The sequence below is a fragment of the Scomber scombrus genome, chromosome 3 (genome assembly GCF_963691925.1).
Source record: "Scomber scombrus chromosome 3, fScoSco1.1, whole genome shotgun sequence".
Taxonomy (NCBI): Eukaryota; Metazoa; Chordata; class Actinopteri; order Scombriformes; family Scombridae; genus Scomber; species Scomber scombrus.
The window spans coordinates 28,191,378-28,210,649 of record NC_084972.1 but is presented as its reverse complement, the minus strand read 5'-3'; the positions used below and the strand labels follow the sequence as shown (position 1 = coordinate 28,210,649).

The 19,272-nt window shown below is 38.5% G+C and overlaps 1 protein-coding gene across 1 annotated transcript; it reads right to left on the bottom strand.

Moving 5' to 3' along the window:
* Positions 1–9,271: 9,271 nt before the first annotated feature.
* On the bottom strand, positions 9,272–14,928 carry rem1 (RAS (RAD and GEM)-like GTP-binding 1). Its single transcript, XM_062416047.1, has 5 exons — positions 14,745–14,928; positions 12,789–13,192; positions 10,567–10,649; positions 9,903–10,110; positions 9,272–9,783 (listed from the first exon to the last, which is right to left on the bottom strand). Exons 2-5 carry the CDS (start codon positions 13,153–13,155, stop codon positions 9,506–9,508), a joined length of 936 nt encoding a protein of 311 aa, XP_062272031.1. The 5' UTR covers positions 13,156–13,192; positions 14,745–14,928; the 3' UTR covers positions 9,272–9,505.
* Between the last annotated feature and the right edge of the window lie 4,344 nt (positions 14,929–19,272).

Sequence of the window (19,272 nt, the reverse complement as noted above, 5' to 3'; positions counted from 1 at the left end):
CAAAATGACTGCAGACGCACTGTTGATCTTGGCCCCAATCGCTTAAACTGACAGCACATTTAATTAAAAGTCAGTATGAACAAGAGGAATGATTACAGCGAGGGGGACATGTTTCAGTGTTCATATGGATACCTGACTATTGTTTTAAGATATTAATGATGAGACTTAGAATGTACTTATTCCTCCTGTAGGACCATTTTATCCAAAATATTGGTGTATGTATACTATAGCTATATAAAAAGCAAGAAAACAGATCAAAAGTATTGAAAGGATAAATAAAATAAAAACAGGGTGCAACACAAGCAAAGTGCAAGATAGAAGTTGAAATGTTACAAATTACATGCAATGAAAGAAACTGTATGCAAAGATACATCTGTGTTTCTACAAATGTTACAAGCACAGAAACATAGAACATGTATGAAAAGTTTTAAAAAAGAAAGCACAGAATGAACTGCAATCACACTACACATGTAGAAAATTGAATCATCTCAAACTTACCCTTCTCCATTTTGTTACCACTCCTTTTCTTTCCTCACTTTGCCTTCGATTAAATGTTTAGTCCTACCCTTTACCCTTTACTTTCTTCACCTCCCCCCTGATAGCTTCCCCGCCCTCACTCCTCTTTTTTTAATCTTACCTCCTTTCATTCCCTGCTGTCTTTTTTCCTTCTCCACGCCCTCCTTTCTCTCCAAGCCTCTCCATTGAAACTCTATAACGTTTCCACTGAGGGAAATATTCAATCAAGACTCTTTTCTAGATTTAGAGGGTAAGATTTTTTTCTGCACCTTTCCATCAGATAAAAATATTCCACATACCTGCTGCATAATGTTGCTAAAATTCCACGTGATTTCTCTAACTTTGGAAACCTTGACATCACCTCTAGAATTTAAAATAAAGTTTAAAGGGAACAAAAAGAGGAGAAACTGGTGCTTTTTTTGTGGGAAAAAGTAATTTCAGAGGGGGGAAACTGATGTGGATGGCTAAAAAAACTACAAGCTATACAAAATACATCATTACATATTGAGCATGTGCGTTGGTATACAGTGTATTTTTTTTATAATGTAATAGCTCATATTTGCTGATATTTACTATATTCTTAATCTGTATTGAATTGCATTTTTCAATGCCACACCCTTCCTAATAGATGAAAGAATATGTTTTCCTCTTTGAAATGTAAGTTTCTTGGATTTAGTCAAAGATGAGTCCCACAACATTACTTTGAAGATAAAACACAGGAGCCGGAGCAGGATGAAAGCTGAAGTATTAAAGGGTCTTTGCAACAGGGAAAGTTCTGATTTAGGACTTCCTGCAATACACCAAAATATAAACCTTCACCTTGTTCACCTTTTCTCAAAATCATGTAGTTCATTTTATTTTCTGTGTGCTGTTAAACGTTTCAGTAACACATATGCAACGTCAAAGAACAGGCATAGATCAGGCAGCTAAGTAAAATTTAATGGAAACTGTGCACCAACATATGTTTTGCTCTATTAAAGTTGATAAATCCTAAAGAGTATTGACTGTACTTTATTCTGGGAGATTACAGACTTCCTTAGTACAGTTTTTGCCTTTGTTTTAATTGCTTTAATAACATCTTGATATGCTTTAGTATCTGTTTGTACTCAAAATTACAGAATCTATTGTTGCAGCTTTTGTTATCTTGTTTGCACTCTCTCATTGGACCGGACCACCATGTCTAAACAGACTCTGGAGGCATTTATTCTGAAATAAGCCTCTCATGTTCCTGTGTTTGTCTCTCTGGTAGCTTGAGACAATTTCAGGAATGTCGACCACGCCCCATCTGAAATGGATTAAAGGACTGTTATTTTGATAAAGCACATTTCGGGTGGACAAAGTAACAGGAGTGTTTACAAAGTAAACATAGAGTATTCACGGAGGAAGATTTACTAAACATGCAGGTCATTAAACTGCTGCATGAAAAGATTCAAAAGGAGGGTCTGTTGATTTAGCTATTCTGCAGCATCATTATGCAGTCCTGTCCTTAAGGTGGATTTACCAGGTTTGAAACTCCTCCAGAGACAGAGGACAGATGCATATCTCAAAGTTACTTGAGCATCAGTGTAAACAGGTCTGGAGCTGCTTTTTATAAGCCAGGCATGTTTCAGCACTTCTTGCTTCCTGAAGGTACATATTTCTCAGGTCACCTGGAATAAGTAGTTGTGCTGAGGAACCAGACACCTGATGATGACACGTCACCCACGCACCCCTCGTCTCCACGCCTGCCCCTGGCTGACAGCCATGTTAGAGGTCCTTTTGTTCCTCAGGTTGTGTACACAGGATCAACATTTCTTCATAAATGGTCTTTTAAAACATCAGTTTGAGGGTCTGCTGTGGAGGATATTTTTTTAGTCATAATTAAAATGAAAAGTTCAAATACAAAATTTAAAGAGATAACATTAACAGGATCATTATTTTACTATACTACTAGGAATAATCAGGCGAAAACCCGGCTAAAACACACCGTAAACAGGCCTTAATATGTAGCGGAAAAAACACCCAACCTGGCAACAGCAGCGACCACAGAGTCACACCGCCGCACGTGCCATCAAAATGCGAAGCATGGAGGCAGCGGCACTACCTCAGACTCTGCCTCCACCATTAATACGGCATCTTCGTATGATTACTTAAAACAATTTTGAAATCTGACGAATAGTTTCAGTGTAAAAACTGATACAATAATTGCTGTCTGTGGTTCTATATGGGCTGTGGCAATAATTTTGAAAAATAATAGCTCGCAGCAACATATTGAAAAACGAACTATGAATGAACTACTTCATTTTTGGAACTGTGAACTGAACTTTGAACTAGTTCATGTAGAAAGTTAACTTTCCCAACACTGTGTAAAGTGAAAATGAAAAAAAGTGAAAGTTAAAATCCAAAAGCTAGAATGGAAATGATCAAACTGAAAGCTTAAATTGTAGAGATGAAGTTGAAAATGACACTGGAGATTTAAAAAAAAAAAAAAAATCAAATATGAAACTCAAAAAAGGAAATGGACAAGCTGACACGGAAAAAGCTACATTGTTTTCTTGGCATTTTGCACCTTACCATTTGCCATTTAAAAAAACAAAGAGAACAAAGGATCTGGTGTCCTCTAAACATGTCTCCTGGACTATAAAAGTTTACAGTTCTTTGTCAGTCTTTGCTTCTGTCCCTTGACAAATGGTTTTTGTTGTGTTTTGGGCGTTGTCGTTTTCCTTTTTTTTCCTGAAAGCACCAGAACGGAAACTCTCTAAATGAAAATGGCAGTGGAGATTTAAAAAAAAAACAAGGGAACATCAAATATGAAACTCAAGAAAGGAAATGGACAAGCTGACACGGAAAAAGCTTCATTGTTTTCTTGGCATTTTGCACCTTACCATTCTGTCCCTTGCCAGATGGTTTGTGTTGTGTTTTGGGCATTGTTGTTTTCCTTTTTTTCCTTAAAGCACCAATAACGGAAACTCTCTATAAGAAGAAAGACTGAAAAACCACACCCCTGTCCACACACTCAATCAAACAGACTCCAACCTCTCCACAATGGCCAAGACCAGAGAGCTGTGTAAGGACATCAGGGATAAAATTGTAGACTTGCACAAGGCTGGGATTGGCTACAGGACAATAGGCAAGCAGCTTGGTGAGAAGGCAACAAATGTTTAGATTATTAGAAAATGGAAGAAGTTCAAGATGACGGCCAGTCTGCCTCGGTCTGGGGCTCCATGCAAGATCTCACTTCGTAAGGTGAGGGATCAGCCCAGAACTACACGGCAGGACCTGGTCAATGACCTGAAGAGAGCTGGGACCACATTCACAAAGAAAACCATTAATAACACACTACGCTGTCTTGGATTAAATCCTGCAGCGCATGCAAGGTCCCCCTGCTCCCCCAGCGCATGTCCAGGCCCGTCTGAAGTTTGCCAATGACCATCTGGATGATCCAGAGGAGGAATGGGAGAAGGTCATGTGGTCTGGTGAGACAAAAATAGAGCTTTTTGGTCTAAACTCCACTCGCCGTGTTTGGAGGAAGAAGAAGGATGAGTACAACCCCAAGAACACCATCCCAACTGTGAAGCATGGAGATGGAAACATCATTCTTTGGGGATGTTTTTCTGCAAAGGGGACAGGACGACTGCACCGTATTGAGGGGAGGATGGATTGGGCCATGTATCGCGAGATCTTGGCCAACAACCTTCTTCCCTCAGTAAGAGCATTGAAGATGGGTCGTGGCTGGGTCTTCCAGCATGACAATGACCCGAGACACACAGCCAGGGCAACTAAAGAGTGGCTTCGTAAGAAGCATCTCAAGGTCCTGGAGTGGCCTAGCCAGTCTCCAGACCTGAACCCAATAGAAAATCTTTGGAGGGAGCTGAAAGTCTGTATTGCCCAGCGACAGCCCCGAAACCTGAAGGATCTGGAGAAGATCTGTATGGAGGAGTGGGCCAAAATCCCTGCTGCAGTGTGTGCAAACCTGGTCAAGAACTACAGGGAAACATCTGATCTCTGTAATTGCAAACAAAGGTTTCTGTACCAAATATTAAGTTCTGTTTTTCTGATGTATCAAATACTTATGGCATGCAATAAAATGCAAATTAATTACTTAAAAATCATACAATGTGATTTTCTGGATTTTTGTTTTAGATTCCGTCACTCACAGTTGAAGAGTACCTATGATACAAATTACAGACTTCTACATGCTTTGTAAGTGGGAAAACCTGCAAAATTGGCAGTGTATCAAATACTTGTTCTCCCCACTGTATATACTATATTTATAACTGAGAGTATACAGTATTTAAGTGTATATATGTATATTTTCTGGCTTGTATTTACTGTTTCTATGCAAACTGTTGTTCGATAAAATAAAAAAGTCTGAGTCTGAGTGTCAGAGTTGATACAAAGAGTGATCCAAAATCACATTTTTATTGCCCCTCATCAAGCTTTTGACTCATTTTTGATAACATTCATTCATTCTGTCAGCAATAACTTGTTAATTTAATTTACCCATTCATTCATTCATTCATTCATTTATTCTTGCTTTATATACTGTATGTGTAAATACTTAGTGTTCTCATTCATCCCTAGGACTAGGTAGTTCTATAAATATCTTGATTTGTGTACTTTCAGATTAAATTTTTCTCTTCAAAGCAAAAAGCAGTGTTTTAGAGGTGCTAATATTAATTTAAGTGTATAGCCACTCCTACATTTTGAGGTTAAAATACTGACACTCAACTGATAGTATCCTGCCAGCAGGGGGAGCCAGAGTCTCTCACACACACTTCCAGCTGGCAGAGTGTCTTCAGTTTACATTCCTGGAGCTCTTGGCAGTGTCAGAGAATGTAAGTGTGTGTGAATAAAGAGGCGCAGTTACAGTACGGAGGGTTTGACACTGAACCAGAGAGAGACAGAGAGGAAACTGTGCGCCTTAAATAAACACAGGAGGGTGTTTGATTTTCTGCGTTCTCTCCTCTGTCTCTGTAAATCAAATGCACCTAAAAAGGGGCTGAAATGTTTGAAATGTCGTTTAGAATAATGATCAGGTCAGTGAAGGTCTGCTCAGACACAGATAGGCCTACAGAGTGTTTCTCTCACTTACTCTGGAGCTTTCAGATTTGTTTACAGCCCTGCAGTTGGCTGTTTACAGGGTTTTCTGAGGTCACCATGAGGAGGAGAGAGTTGCTCAGCCAAATTGTTTACAGTTTTTTGGGGTAAAAATCAGTTTATTTTGTAAGGGGAAAATTACTTTTCAACATCTCATTACCTGAGTTGAAACCCTAGTTAGGCCTTTGCCGAGAAGTCTGTTACCACAGGGCCCGTTGCTCCATGACTCCAAGGCTTGACTTAACCCGGAACTAATACGGTTTTTCCATGGGCCCAGGTCCGTCTGCTTTAGCTGTGCCATGCCAAGCCGTGATGTGATGAAATATGTTTCCATGCCGCTTCACAGCAGGGGACAGCTGGCTTTCTGTCCCTGTAATGATCCACACTTGCCTTGGGCTAAGACCTTAAATCAGGCTGCCAGCACTGGCCCAAACCTGCCCACTGGTAGCTGATTCCAGCTAAAGCTGGTGCTTTATCTACACAGCTGGAAATAAAATAAGCACCAGCAGGTCATCAGTTATTGTAAAAATAGTTTCATCAGACTTCATCAAAACTTCTCCACAACTATTACACCTCGGAGGGGAAACACTGAGGAGGATTTCTCTGAGGTTTCTATTCATAACAGACTCAGGAGGGATCTGAACTTACAGCTCTGAGCCTCTGGTCCTCCTCCACTGAGAGGATGTTTACACATTACAGCATGAGTGTGTGTGTGTGTGTGTGTGTGTGTGTGTGTGTGTGTGTGTGTGTGTGTGTGTGTGTGTGTGCATGTGCATGTGTGTGTGTGTGTGTGTGATTCGGGTTAAGTAGAGTCATGCATTCTTTCCATTACCCTCATCAAATCAATGTTCAACACTCCTCCTCCATCTACTGTCCCTGTACAACCACAGACTGTGTGTGTGTGTGTATGTGTGTGCGTGTCACCAAAATGTCTGATCAATAACCAGATAGGATATTTGATCAGTAAAACCTGGTCTTTCTGATGTAGTTTCAAGACAAACTACAACTGATTTAAACCATGTGTGTCATTATTCAGCTTAACTTCTGCTCACATCTTGCAAAAATGAAAAAATGAAAGAAAACAAACAAACACAATAAATATAGACATTTCTGAAGTTTCAGTATACTGGAGACACTGGCTGCTGTAAATACACTCTGATGACAATAAATCCAAAATCTCTGAAGGGTTAAATCAAGCCTTTTAACCAATTATCTATCTTATTCTAATTAAAGTAAAACCATAATTCCATATGTTTCTTAATATCAACACATTTCATAAAAAGACTAAAACCAACAATATGTCAGTCCATCTCTCGATACTTTCTGACTTCTGCTGTCTGTGGCACTCAACCCCAAGCACGTTGGTTCCTACTGAAGACATACATCTTTAAAAATTGTTCACAAATATATTAACTCTCTCTGTTTTTTCTTTCAAAGGCTCGATCCCCTAAAACTGCTTGGCACTGCAGTTTTTAACCAACATGACTCAGACAGGAGGAAATAATGCATTTGTTGGAACCAATTTTCCGCCTTTGCTTAATCCACATTTGGTTTGCTGAGTGTGGGATTGAGTCAAAATAAACTACAGTGTGTGTGTTCATGGTAACGAAGCAACGTGTCACCCACTGCAGCAGTGTGGCTCATTGATGTGTTTTCAATAGTTTTTTGGACAACAGTGGAGCTCTACAGCAGAGAGAAATAAGATATAACAGGCTGTGGACTAAAACTATCCCCAGATTATCAAAATAGTTGCAGATTCAATTATATTGTTGATTAACTAATCAAATAATCGACTAATTATTGCATCTCTAGTGTAATATTCTGTACATCCTGCAAAGCCTTTTGAGTCAAATTTGTAATTTCAGACTATACAAAAACATTTTTTTTGTGTTTGTTCTCATTTATAACAATAACTTCACATTCAGTTTGGCTCATTGTAGCCAGTATCTGCTCTGTTTAAAGAGAAGAACTGCAGATTTGAATACATAAAACATCTGGTCCTCAAATCCAACATCACTGCACCATTGCATGATTAACCTGTTTAGGGGCCCTGGGTCAAAAATGTGCTGTTGAGCCTGTGTTACCCCAAAGTTTCCATCAAGTCTAGAGCACAGAGTGTACTATAAGATGGCAGCTTCATTATATTCTGTACAAAGAAACACAGAAACTGGAATACTACATGTCTGTGGGTCAGTTAGTTTGTGATCATTTGATGAAACAGGACTGTATTCAGGAAAATGAATTATGTGAGCATAATATGAATTAAAATAAGAGTTCAACAGGGTTTTAGAAAGGGTTTAGTAATACTGTATTGCAGGACTCTCTTGATGTTGAACTTTAGTGGTGCAAATTCAAGTAATCAAATTACCAAAAAGCATCTGACACACAGTAAACCTAAGCCTCTGGAGTTTTAGGGCCCTGAGGCAGTTGCTCACTTTTCACAGCTGATAAGCATTGGCATGACCTACTTTTAGTGGCGTGACTCTGTAGATGGCAATGTCAGTCTGTCTTTTGGTCCACTGCCTTGGGCCAACAGACAGAAATATCTCAAAAAATACGAAATGCATTGCCATGAAATGTTGTAACGATATTCACGTTCCCAAGAGGATGAATTCTAATGATGTTTATGTGATCCCTTAACTTTGCATCTAGCACCATCATCAGGTCAAACTTTTAATTTGTTCGATACTTGAAACTTCAGTTCAATAGTAAGACTTGGGAGTCTGTTTAGCACTTTGGTTTATGACTTGTTTATGATTGTTGCAGGCCGTGAACATACGTAAACAATAAATTTGGTTATGTTATAATTCTTACTGAAACATAACATCTACAAATTATAGTATTGACTCCAGGAGAAAAGACACAGGTTTTACTCCAAGCCTAAGAGAATAAACTCAGGGGCAGAAAAGTGCCATTAAAAGACAAACACTCCCAACGCCTGTTTTCTGTCAACCACACAGTGGGGTCTGCATGCGACTGTGTTGTCATGACGACCGCCCAGTAAACAACATCTTCTTCAACATCCCAGGTCACCGTGGCAACATTTAACGTCTAGGAGTTTATGTGAAGTGGAGCGCAGATGGTTGATCCCTGCAGCTACTGCAGAAAGAAGTTTAAAGCTAAAAGAACACCTGAAGATTTTAGAACAAAAATGTGATAATCAAATTATAAAAAAACTAAGTAAGATAAGGAAAAAGTAAAAAAGTAAAGCCAACTATACACATTAAAAATACAGGGAAATGTAAAAATAAATGACAATAATCATTTAAAACTAAATAAAATGATCTAAAATGAAAATAATAAAAGAGAATTGACCATTTTCTTAGGATAGTAGTGGGAGGTCACTTGTAAATAATAAATGAAAAATGAAAAAAAAGAACAAAATGTAATGACAAGTATCTGAAATAAAATCCATATTTATATCACAGCGGTCGTCTGTAAAACATGATTTTGAGAGGACTGTTCCTTTAAGACTTTATTCTGCATAGAATTGAAACAAAAACAGTAGAAACCTCAGGAGAACAGCATAGTGGACACAGTGGAAACTACAGGACCACCTCCATGAAGGAGAATAAAATAACAATAATAATACAAAAAAAGAAAAAAAAGAATAAAATAAAATATGGTCTTAAACACTACAGTGATGATCATTCACAGTCTGTCTGGTATCTTTATATTTAGGTCATCTGGAGGAAAAGTCACAAACATTTTGAGACCAAACAGTCAAACAGAAAAACGATCGCACCGAGTACGTTACTGTCTGCCGATTCTGTTCACGGCTGATTTTTTTTGTCTTTGTGGGAATCTCCGCCTACATCAAAGGCCATGACCCCATACGTGACATCACAACCGGAGTCAACCTCAATGAGCCAAAGAAAGTCCAACCTGACGCACCTGGTGGGCGGTGTCTTCAGAGAACGGCCAGGTCGTGGCAGCTCTTGGAACGCACTTTGACCGCCATGCGCTGGTTGTTGCGAGCCACCAGTCGGTCCAGGAAGCGCCGAGCCTTCTGGGTAATGCTCTCTTTGCGTTTGTAGATGGAGCGTCGGTGCTGAACCGCCTCGCCGCCGTCACGACGGAGCCGGAGCTGTCGAACCACACCCTCAAAGAGCTCAGTCACGTTGTGCTGAAGCGACGCAGATGTCTCGATGAACTTACAGTCAAAGACCACCGCGCACGCTCGGCCCTCTGGGAAAAAAAGAGCGAGGATATATTATAAACGTAGCATCACTCACATGCTACGTGATAGCAATTTCTTGCATATACATATTCATATCTGTGTATCCCCTGTGATTTTTGTCTCCTACCTTCCACAGCGACTTCTCTGGATCGGACTAGATCGCTCTTGTTGCCCACAAGGATGATGGGAAGGTTTTCTGCCTGGCGGGTGCGTCGCAATGTGATACGGAGCTCGGAAGCGGAGTCGAAGCTGGACCGGTCGGTAACCGAGTAGACAATAACGTAAGCACTCCCCACCTTTAGACAGTCATCCTGAGAAGGGCTGTCCTCCCCCTCCTGACAGGTAGAGAGACATGAACACAGAGCGAGAGAGAAACATCTGTTATTAAAAAGATCCAGATTTTAGGAGCTACTTTGGAAACACTGATCCAATAAATGCTTTTAAGGTGGATCTGGTCAAACTTATGGTGGCAATCTGCAACCTCACCACTAGATACAACCAAATCCTAGACTGCGGTCCTTTAAAACAACATAACTTGATCCTACTCTTACAATGGATGTATCATAAAAGTTGGAAGGGCTTTGCTGCTTTGCCTTGCAGCCAATTTTTCCCAATGGCCACTTGCAGTATAGCAGCCAAAGATTCCCCTGCGGCCCACAAAGCATTTTCCCCAAAGACCACCACTGTCAGGTCAGAGTTCACCTTAAGTTCATCTTTCTAGTACTGTACTTTATCAACGCATGCACACACACACAAACTCACACACACACATATGCACGGACACAATGTACCAGTTTGTCGTTCTCCCAGGTATCCATGACGATAAGTGTGGTTTCCTCGCCGTCTACTGTCAGTGTTCGCTCGTATGTGTCCACTGTAACAAAGTAAACACACACAGTAAAACTAAGAATCTTTCAGCCATGACGGCAGCTCTGTGACGCTGTACTCAAGCAAGATTTTAACATGCTTACAGTGACAATGTGTAAAATTTGCTGATCATTACTAAACACAAAGTAGAGGCTGATGCGTATGTCATTAGCTTTGCAGGTATTTGTGATAGTATCAGACAAAGATGACCTGATGATGGTGGTGTATTGAAAGTCAGGAGATCATCGAAGTTATTACATTTCACGAATTTCATGGTAATCCACCGAAACAGCTGTGAAGATATTTCAGTCTGGACTAAAGTGGTGGACCAACTGACTAACCGTTCAGCATCATCATCCCTAGAGCCACGCTGCTATGTTGCTAAAAACAATAAATAACATGGAGGACCATCAACAAATCACAGCTGCCCTGTATATCTTTGGTTAAAAAGATAAACAACAACCTGGTAAACAACAATGACAACACAGTCAATTACTAGCAAACTGGAGAATCGGGTCTCTGAGCATACGACGACAACAACAACAACAACAACAACAATAAAAACATGTTAAATTAAAAGCTGATTGTGACCAGACAACGAAGCTCAGTCAACCTAAAACCTAACAGCAGACAGACCTCTCACATCATGTCAGACTATCATTGGATCAATACAGACTGTCAATCACAGCCTCGGGCCAATCGACACGTGACACAGGAGCTGATCGATGACGCCAGGTCGTTCAAGGTTGTGATGTCAGAACAAAGTCAGAGGCAGAAACCGAACAATAATCTGAGTTAGAGTGAAAGCTACAACCCAGCAATAAAAACATTAAAGGATAAGGCTGCTGATTTTCAATGTTGATCTATTTATTTATCTAATCCTAACCCTAACCCTCATGTCCCGACCAAAACCAACAATAAACTCATTACTACACTATGTATCGTGTGGTTTGGCTATTCACATGAGATTCGTTAACAATAAAAGAAACAATACAGACAATCACCAAACTTGTCCTTTAGAGGAGTGATCCAATGATTCAATCCATCACTTTGCATATTGTTGCTGGACTTGTAAGAGACAGAGACAGTCAAATTCAAAAGAGAAGGGTCAAATGGTTATCAATACTTTTTCTCCCTATATTGGGGGTCAAGCTGTGAAATTGTATTTGTTTTCTATATGCTATATGTTTTCTTGATGGATTTTGTTAGTAGAGCCTCTGTGACTGGTTAATAGCCTTTCAATCTCCACACCATGAATGTACTGAGAGAGCTGTAGTCTATCGATCCTGCCTACTATAGTCTGGGATTTCTTAATGTATGGTAGTTGCTTGATCAGCCGCCAACAAACCTACGGCACTTGTATCATGTCATTGACACGCCTTACTGGAAATAATGCTTTTACCCTTATTCTCCTCCATAGTGGACTGCATGTCACTGTCCCAATATGAAGGGCCACTCTTAAGACTTATAGACCACCATTATAAAAGAGAAAGAAGAAAAAAAGAGGTAATTTATGACTCTTTGGTATCATTGTCTTTATTCCATGAGGCTTTTGCATTTGGAAAACTTTAAGTGTGATGCCATTCCAATTCAAGTCTTGGGGCTGAGTGGGAAAACGACGGCAAGGCCAGCAGGAGAATGTCTGTGCTCCATCTTTGACTTTGGTTTCCAGTTCATATCGTACATCCATGCTCCTCAACTCCAGTTTGTAACTCTGATAAATTTTGTAATTTCCAAGTCCAAGCCGAGACAACCGACAGTACTTAATGCTTTGTATTTAAAGGACCATTTCGCTGTTTTTCAATATTATCTCTAGCTCTATCTCTAGCCAGCATGGCTCTGCAGGAAAACTAAACTTTCTCAGTCAATATCTCAGGCACTGAGAAATATAGTGCTTCAACTGACAACATTTATCATGAACACTTAATCGTTTAACACATATAAGGTGGCAGAATTCTGCTATAATCTGATAATTTGCTGCCCTACCCAGCCAGGACTAATGGAAACCAATGTTCAGAGTAATATTTACAAAGTGCAAATACATTCAACAGCTGCTACAATAAATACATATTAAATATAGCATTCGTTGAAAGCAAAAACATTAAGGATTAATAGTTCTACTAGACAACCAAACATAACGTCCCACCTCCAGGTTGCTCATCTTTCTCTGTGATCCCTGCAAAGATTCCTGCAAGGCTGGTCTTTCCAACGGCGTGGTCGCCTAGCAACATCACTCTGTAAACACAGTCCGAGTCACTCTGTGAATCATCATCTGAGTCTGAACTCCACTGTGCACGGTAGTGGAGGGATTTGTCTCCAGGGTGGTAGGATGCCGACTGTCCCAGAGGAGGGTGGCTTCGCTGGGGACGGGGCTGCTCCGGGTCAGGCAGGGTTCTGCTGGGTAGCTGAGGGTCTTGAGTCCAAGATGGGTGTTGGTAGAACTTTGCAGGACGAATGGGTGTGCTTCCTCGCCGCTGCAGGGGCTCCTTCTCTCTCTGGGTGTTGAGGGTCATGTTTTTTTTATCGTAGCAGCATCAGGACACGATGGGCCTGAGGAGATGGAGGCAGGAGGCCACAGGTTTCAGAAGGTAGTCTGGTCCCATGTGGATGTGAACATGTTTAAGATTCTAGATAATTTCTTTTGGTGGACGTTCAAATCAATCAACCACAGAGCAATACACGAAAAAATAAGAGCAGAAATGCCAACCCACTCTCCAAACTAATGTCTGTGTATCTGAAAAGATAAAACATGATGTGGGACATTTGGGTCTAAGACAGTACTTATCAAAATTTTACAAGCAAGAATCATGCTCAGCCTCAAAATCAAAATGAGTGGAAAGTATTGATCTTGCAACTGCATTTATACCCTTTTTTTTAGTCAAACCTTGCTGAACCAAGTAATGTGCTACTTCAGTACGCTTTAACAACAAATATTACTTGGGCCACTGCAGGTAATAGCAGATGTACAGTTTATAACCGGGAATTCACATTATAGACACTATCAAGGACTGTCCATGTAACAAATCTGCCACAATTGTCCACATTAATTATACATGGTCCAGCCATATACTAGGATTTGACTGAGTCTTATTGGTCTAGAGAACAAAAAAACAAGTTTTTCTCTGGAAAAAGATAAAGGACTACTGTTACAATGAACACTACAAAATAAAGAATCAATTCAAAGTTACTTTACAGATTCCTAACTAAAAAAATGGTGTTAGAATAAATATAATAAAATATTTATTCATTATAAAATACAATTTGGAACCCGCCAAACTTGGTTGCTTGTATCTTGGTTACTTGGAAGCAAATGGACCCATGAAGTCCTCTGGTATGCATAACAGAGCACAGACACACAAACAAACCTCCTACAATAAATAATTCAAGTATTTAAAGGTGCCGAGCATGACAATCACTGACGTTGAGGGAGAGTCAGATGAGGTGAGATCAGTTGTTTGGAGTGACAGAAGACGAGTTACAGTAACTTATTTTTTGATAAACAGCCTCTTTAAAAAAATCCTCAAAATTAGTGTTTATCATCAATAATTATATTTTAAATTTCAGTCTTTCTGTTTCTAATTCTTCACTCACAACATGACCACAAGACCAGACAGCCGCAAGGCCAAAGGTCACAGGTCACACATGCACAATGTCATACAGTATAAAACCCCTAGTTTGCTTGTTGAAAAGTAGTTGATGAATTGCATCAGCCACTTTTAGTTAACATGAAAATAACAGGAAACGTAACACAAAACAAAGACGTGAACTTTTCAGAATTACACTTCACATGTGTGAAATAGCTGTAAAAGAAAAAAAATCACCTGATATGTCCAAAAAACACATTAGCCTACATATATAAATTTACCAAATGTGAACATTTTTTTTAGGATTTATTTTTAACGAGTTTTATGATGTAAAATATCTAACAATCGATATAATGTAAACTTATTTTAAGGCATTTCACACATGTGAGAAATAATATTTAATGTGTGAAAACATGAAATTGAACGTGTTTTCATTTTAAAGTACAGCTAGAAAAACTTAAAATAATATGCAGTAGATGGATATATAAAGAGAGAGATGGATACATGGATAAACTTACTGTGAACCCCATGAACAGTCTCTGTCCGTCCAGCCTCAGTAAACAACAGAACTGAACTGAACCCAGTCTCTCTGTCTCTGTCGGTGTAACAGTACCCTGGTGCCACAGTAACCCGCCTGAAAAAAAAAAAAAAAAGAAAAGTTCCACAACAGCGTTAAAAATTCAGCAGCGGAATCACAGAGTTATCTACCTCCCTCTGTGTGTGTGTGTCAGAGCGACAGCAGAGGAGAAACAGATATCTGAGGAGGGAGAGAGAGAGAGAGAGAGAGAGAGAGAGAGAGAGAGAGAGAGAGAGAGAGAGAGAGAGAGAGTGTGTGTGTGTGTGTGTGTGTGTGTGTGTGTGTGTGTTTGAGAGAGAGAGTGTGTGTGTGTGTGTGTGTGAGTGTGTATGTGGGTGTGTGTATGTGTGTGTGTTGTTTTATCAGCATGGAGGGTGAGTTGGTTTAGGAAACATTTTGGTCACTTCCTGTCTGACCCAAAGGGAAAAAAATTGGCTTCATGACCAGTTCAGTCAGCAGAGACTAGTTTACATGTAAAACATTAAATGATGGTGTTTTGCAAAGCTTTAGTAGGATGACTGTGATAATTAACACCATAAAGAATACAATGGACTAGATTATCCAGTTTATTAACACTAAATGACTAAAAAAGTTTCTTCCATTGAAGAAAAGTTCAAAGTGACTCATTAAAGGATACGGCTGGGGATTTTTCTCACTGTCAACAAATCACATGCACATGGAGCTGGTCTCTGGAGACTGGAAACACAATGGCTGTTATTAGTCCTTGGAGCCGTTTTTTAAAACAAACTAACGTCACCTAACTTGGAACGTGTGAAGGAACATGTCACTCAGACTCAGAGTAATGCTGTGTTTAGTGCAACTTAGATGTCTATGGCAAAGAGGAATGATATATATCAGGCTTTGGATATACAGAATCAATTATGTTCAATTCATTCTTGGTTTGGTCTTGCACATGAAATGTCTCAACAATAAGAAAAACATAGAAACTCACCAGCCAAATACTTTAACTGAATATTATAGAGCATAATTAGCTGAGAGAATAAAACATGGCAAGCAACTAGCAAATGAAGGACAAGCTGACGTTTGACCATTTCTCTGTTTAACAACTCACTAACAAGCAGATAAAAAACCGAACCATACAAAGGACCAACCACCTAACTAGCTTTTATTTTTACCTAGCTAACTAATGCCACATTTCTCTCATATTTGAGTTATCGTAATTATGAGTTTCACATCAACCTTCAAGTCATAATTACAACTAGGAAATTAATTTCTCTCCTCTTCCAAGTGTGTAGGAGAACCTATGGTGGCCGTGAAGGTCCCAAAAACGTAAAAGTCTTTAGAGTCTGTGTTTGGTTTGCCCATTGTGGCTAGTGCTCATTCTAAGCCCATTCCACTAGATACCACTAAATTTTACACACTGCATCTTTAATTATACAGAAGTACCTGAAAACCAAGCAAATATGAACACCTCACCTCAGCTAAAGTACATCATTTATTGTAATTAAACCCAAATTTATTGGATATCATGTAATTATGCCAGCACACATGCATACACATAAGACCAATTTAGTTACATTAAATGCTAATTACCAGCAAACTGATAAAGATACCAGTTTATAGGCGTTTACTCACCAGCTGGGTGATAAAGATACAACCAAAAAGCTGACAAAGATATCAGTTCACCAACTAGCTAACCAGGAGAGCCAGTCTAAGAACTAGCAGGTCTGGTTGGAGGTGTATCGGCCTTGTTGACAGATGGTCGCTGCTTGTTCATCCCATTTTAGCTTTAAATATTGAAGGAATATTCCACTAGTTTTACACATGAACTCATGGTTAATGCTTTACGAAGGTGTGGAGTTTCAAAGATATGTGCGTTTACACACAGAGGGGATCTAATGAAAGACTCTATCCACCTGAAATATTGGAAATGTAGGATCCAGTGTTACTGGATCTTCACTCGTACAAGAGACTAAAAATCTGGATATTTCTGCATCTGCCGCTCAGATTTTGACCATTGTTTTCTTTTGTTTCACTATCTTTATGGAGGTAAAATACAAAATACCTACACTACCCCTTTAGCTCTGTGACTCTGTTTACTATGGAGGCCCATGTCTGCCTGGAAGAGAAAGAAAAGGAAAAAAAACCTGCATGAAGGCTTACCTCTTCCGAGAGTACTTTATCTTCATACCTAATGTGAACGTAGAGCTGAGTGTTGAGGCACTTAGTGTCTGAGACTTCTCTTTTATCTACTGTGGCTTGGATTGTGTCTCAGTTGTACGTTGCTTTTGACAAAAACCAAATGCCAAATGAATAAATGAAATGAAAAGTAAAAAAAGATGAAAGTGATAAAAATGGAAACAATCATAATATCTCAAAATGATGACTCCAGTGTCTGTCAAATGTCATTGTGAGATAAGCAAGGCAACTTATTCATTATCTTATTTCAGACTCAATTCAAAGTGCTTGACAGAAAATAACATTAAAATAATATAGAAGCAGGAGCAATTCAAGTTATTAAATAAAATACCAATGTGAGGATAATAAAATAACTATTAAAACAATCAAATTAAAATAAACTAAAAACACATAAAACTGGATATTAAAACTATGTAGAAACTCATGTAAAAGACACATACTGTATATAAGCATGGTAATGTAACATATTAAACATGTCTGTTAACATAAGCCCCTTAATGACTGTGCTGAGATCTAAATTAGTGTTCAGTCAAAGGCTTTGGGCAACAGGTGAGCTTTAAATCTGGATTTAAATGTATCTACAGATGTCTTAAATTTTCTAAAAGCTGTTTCCATGCAGAGGGACAGTCATAGACCGATCCCTGATGAGTGAGATGAGTGGGTTCATAAAGAAATAAGCATTGGGAAATATATTTAGGGCCAAAGCTGATCTAAAAAGGTTTTTAAGAGGATTTTAAAGTGGATTGTTAACCCTCACTGCAGCCTTGAATGAGTTGTAATTGTTTTAAAGTTTTCCATGGAAAGCAGAGAGCAGGGCGTTACAGCAGTCCAATCTACTAAAACAAAAGTGTGATACTTAGAGAGTCAAAATAAGTTAATTTAAGATCTCATAACTTGAATTTATTGTAAGTGTTGTATTATTTTGTCTATTTTTTCTTAACTTTTCATGTGTTTTTTTTGTTTTCTGGCACAGTTTTCCACAGCCTAACATGACATGAACTGATATGGAAAATAAGGTTATAGAGGCACTCATCACTTCCTCTGTGTGAGTGTGAGTGGTCGTCCTTAAACTCAACACATCACAGATGTTTAGATTGCATCCGCCCCCTCAGTTTAAAAGTTGAAAATTGAAGAGGAGGCGTTTCCTGCCGGATCACCTCGTCCAATCCAGTGAGCCTAAAATACAGTTTCTTTCAATACCAGCACAGGAACCAGACAGTGATCATAAACCCACACCATGAGTCATTTATTTACATTATGTTATTTTATTCTGTATAGTTTTGGACTCATTGTTATTAAATGTAGTTTATTTGAAACTTTTTTATAGTCAAAAATGTGTTTCTAAATGACCTGGCTCGATACAATGACATTAACATTTTTTTGAATATAGCAATAATATATAGTATAATATATAACTATATATTGAATATAGTAATAATAGTCTTTCTTAACTTTAATCTCTTTTCAACTTATATGAAATCCTTATGGGTCCTTAAACAACCTCTGCAACAGAAACATGTGGAAAAACTGCCAAATACATTTGAGCATTTTCTGTTATTTTATTTCACAGCTTATTTTTCAGCAAATTAATGTATGTAAAATTAATGAATAAACAATACTGAACTTGTAGACCTCTCAGTAATTATTGTTCTGATGCTGCTGGTTTTATTATGTGGAATATTGACTCCTGCTGCCCCCACATGGTCACAGGATGAAATATAACTCCACTGCTGCAGTCAAACCAACAGTTCAATGTAGTGTTTAAGTTTTTCTCAGGCTCTCTGTAAACATTAAACACCAATCATTAATAATAATTGAAAAAATTAATTAAATTGACATTATTTAATTTAAAGGTTCAGTCAGTGATCTAAATATAATCCAAAGTGTAAAACCAGAGAACAGGAAGCTTTTGTCAGCCTTAAATTAATTCAGGGACTAACAATAGTAAACACAGAAGAGAAGAAGTAGCACCTTACATAATAAAGTTTGCATATAATAATGTTCATACTTACTGAATTATTTATTATTTACTCTGCTATTTGTTTTAAGTGAGCTTTATTTAAGCAAATTCATATATTTTATTGTGTTCAGGCTTTTGATGCATGTTGGATGTTTTTTCAGCTTTTACACTTTACTATATTTTTTTATAGTTGGACTGAAAAATAAACACAAACTTGAACTTGAAAAACATATTACAGTATTTTAAAGTATGTTCAGATGACAAACACAGAAAATCTGACACAATATTTGAGTTTTGCCAGCAGACAGATTTATAACTTTTTGCTCAGTGTCTTATAACATTATTTTAT

Excerpts from the sequence above, each read along its gene's own strand:
- rem1 (XM_062416047.1), bottom strand. The coding sequence starts at position 13,155 with ATGACCCTCAACACCCAGAGAGAGAAGGAGCCCCTGCAGCGGCGAGGA. Across the intron at positions 10,650-12,788 it reads GAAAGATGAGCAACCTGGAG|TGGACACATACGAGCGAACA; the intron begins GTGGGACGTTAT and ends ACTTTGTTACAG. Across the intron at positions 9,784-9,902 it reads CAGAGAAGTCGCTGTGGAAG|AGGGCCGAGCGTGCGCGGTG; the intron begins GTAGGAGACAAA and ends TTTTTTTCCCAG.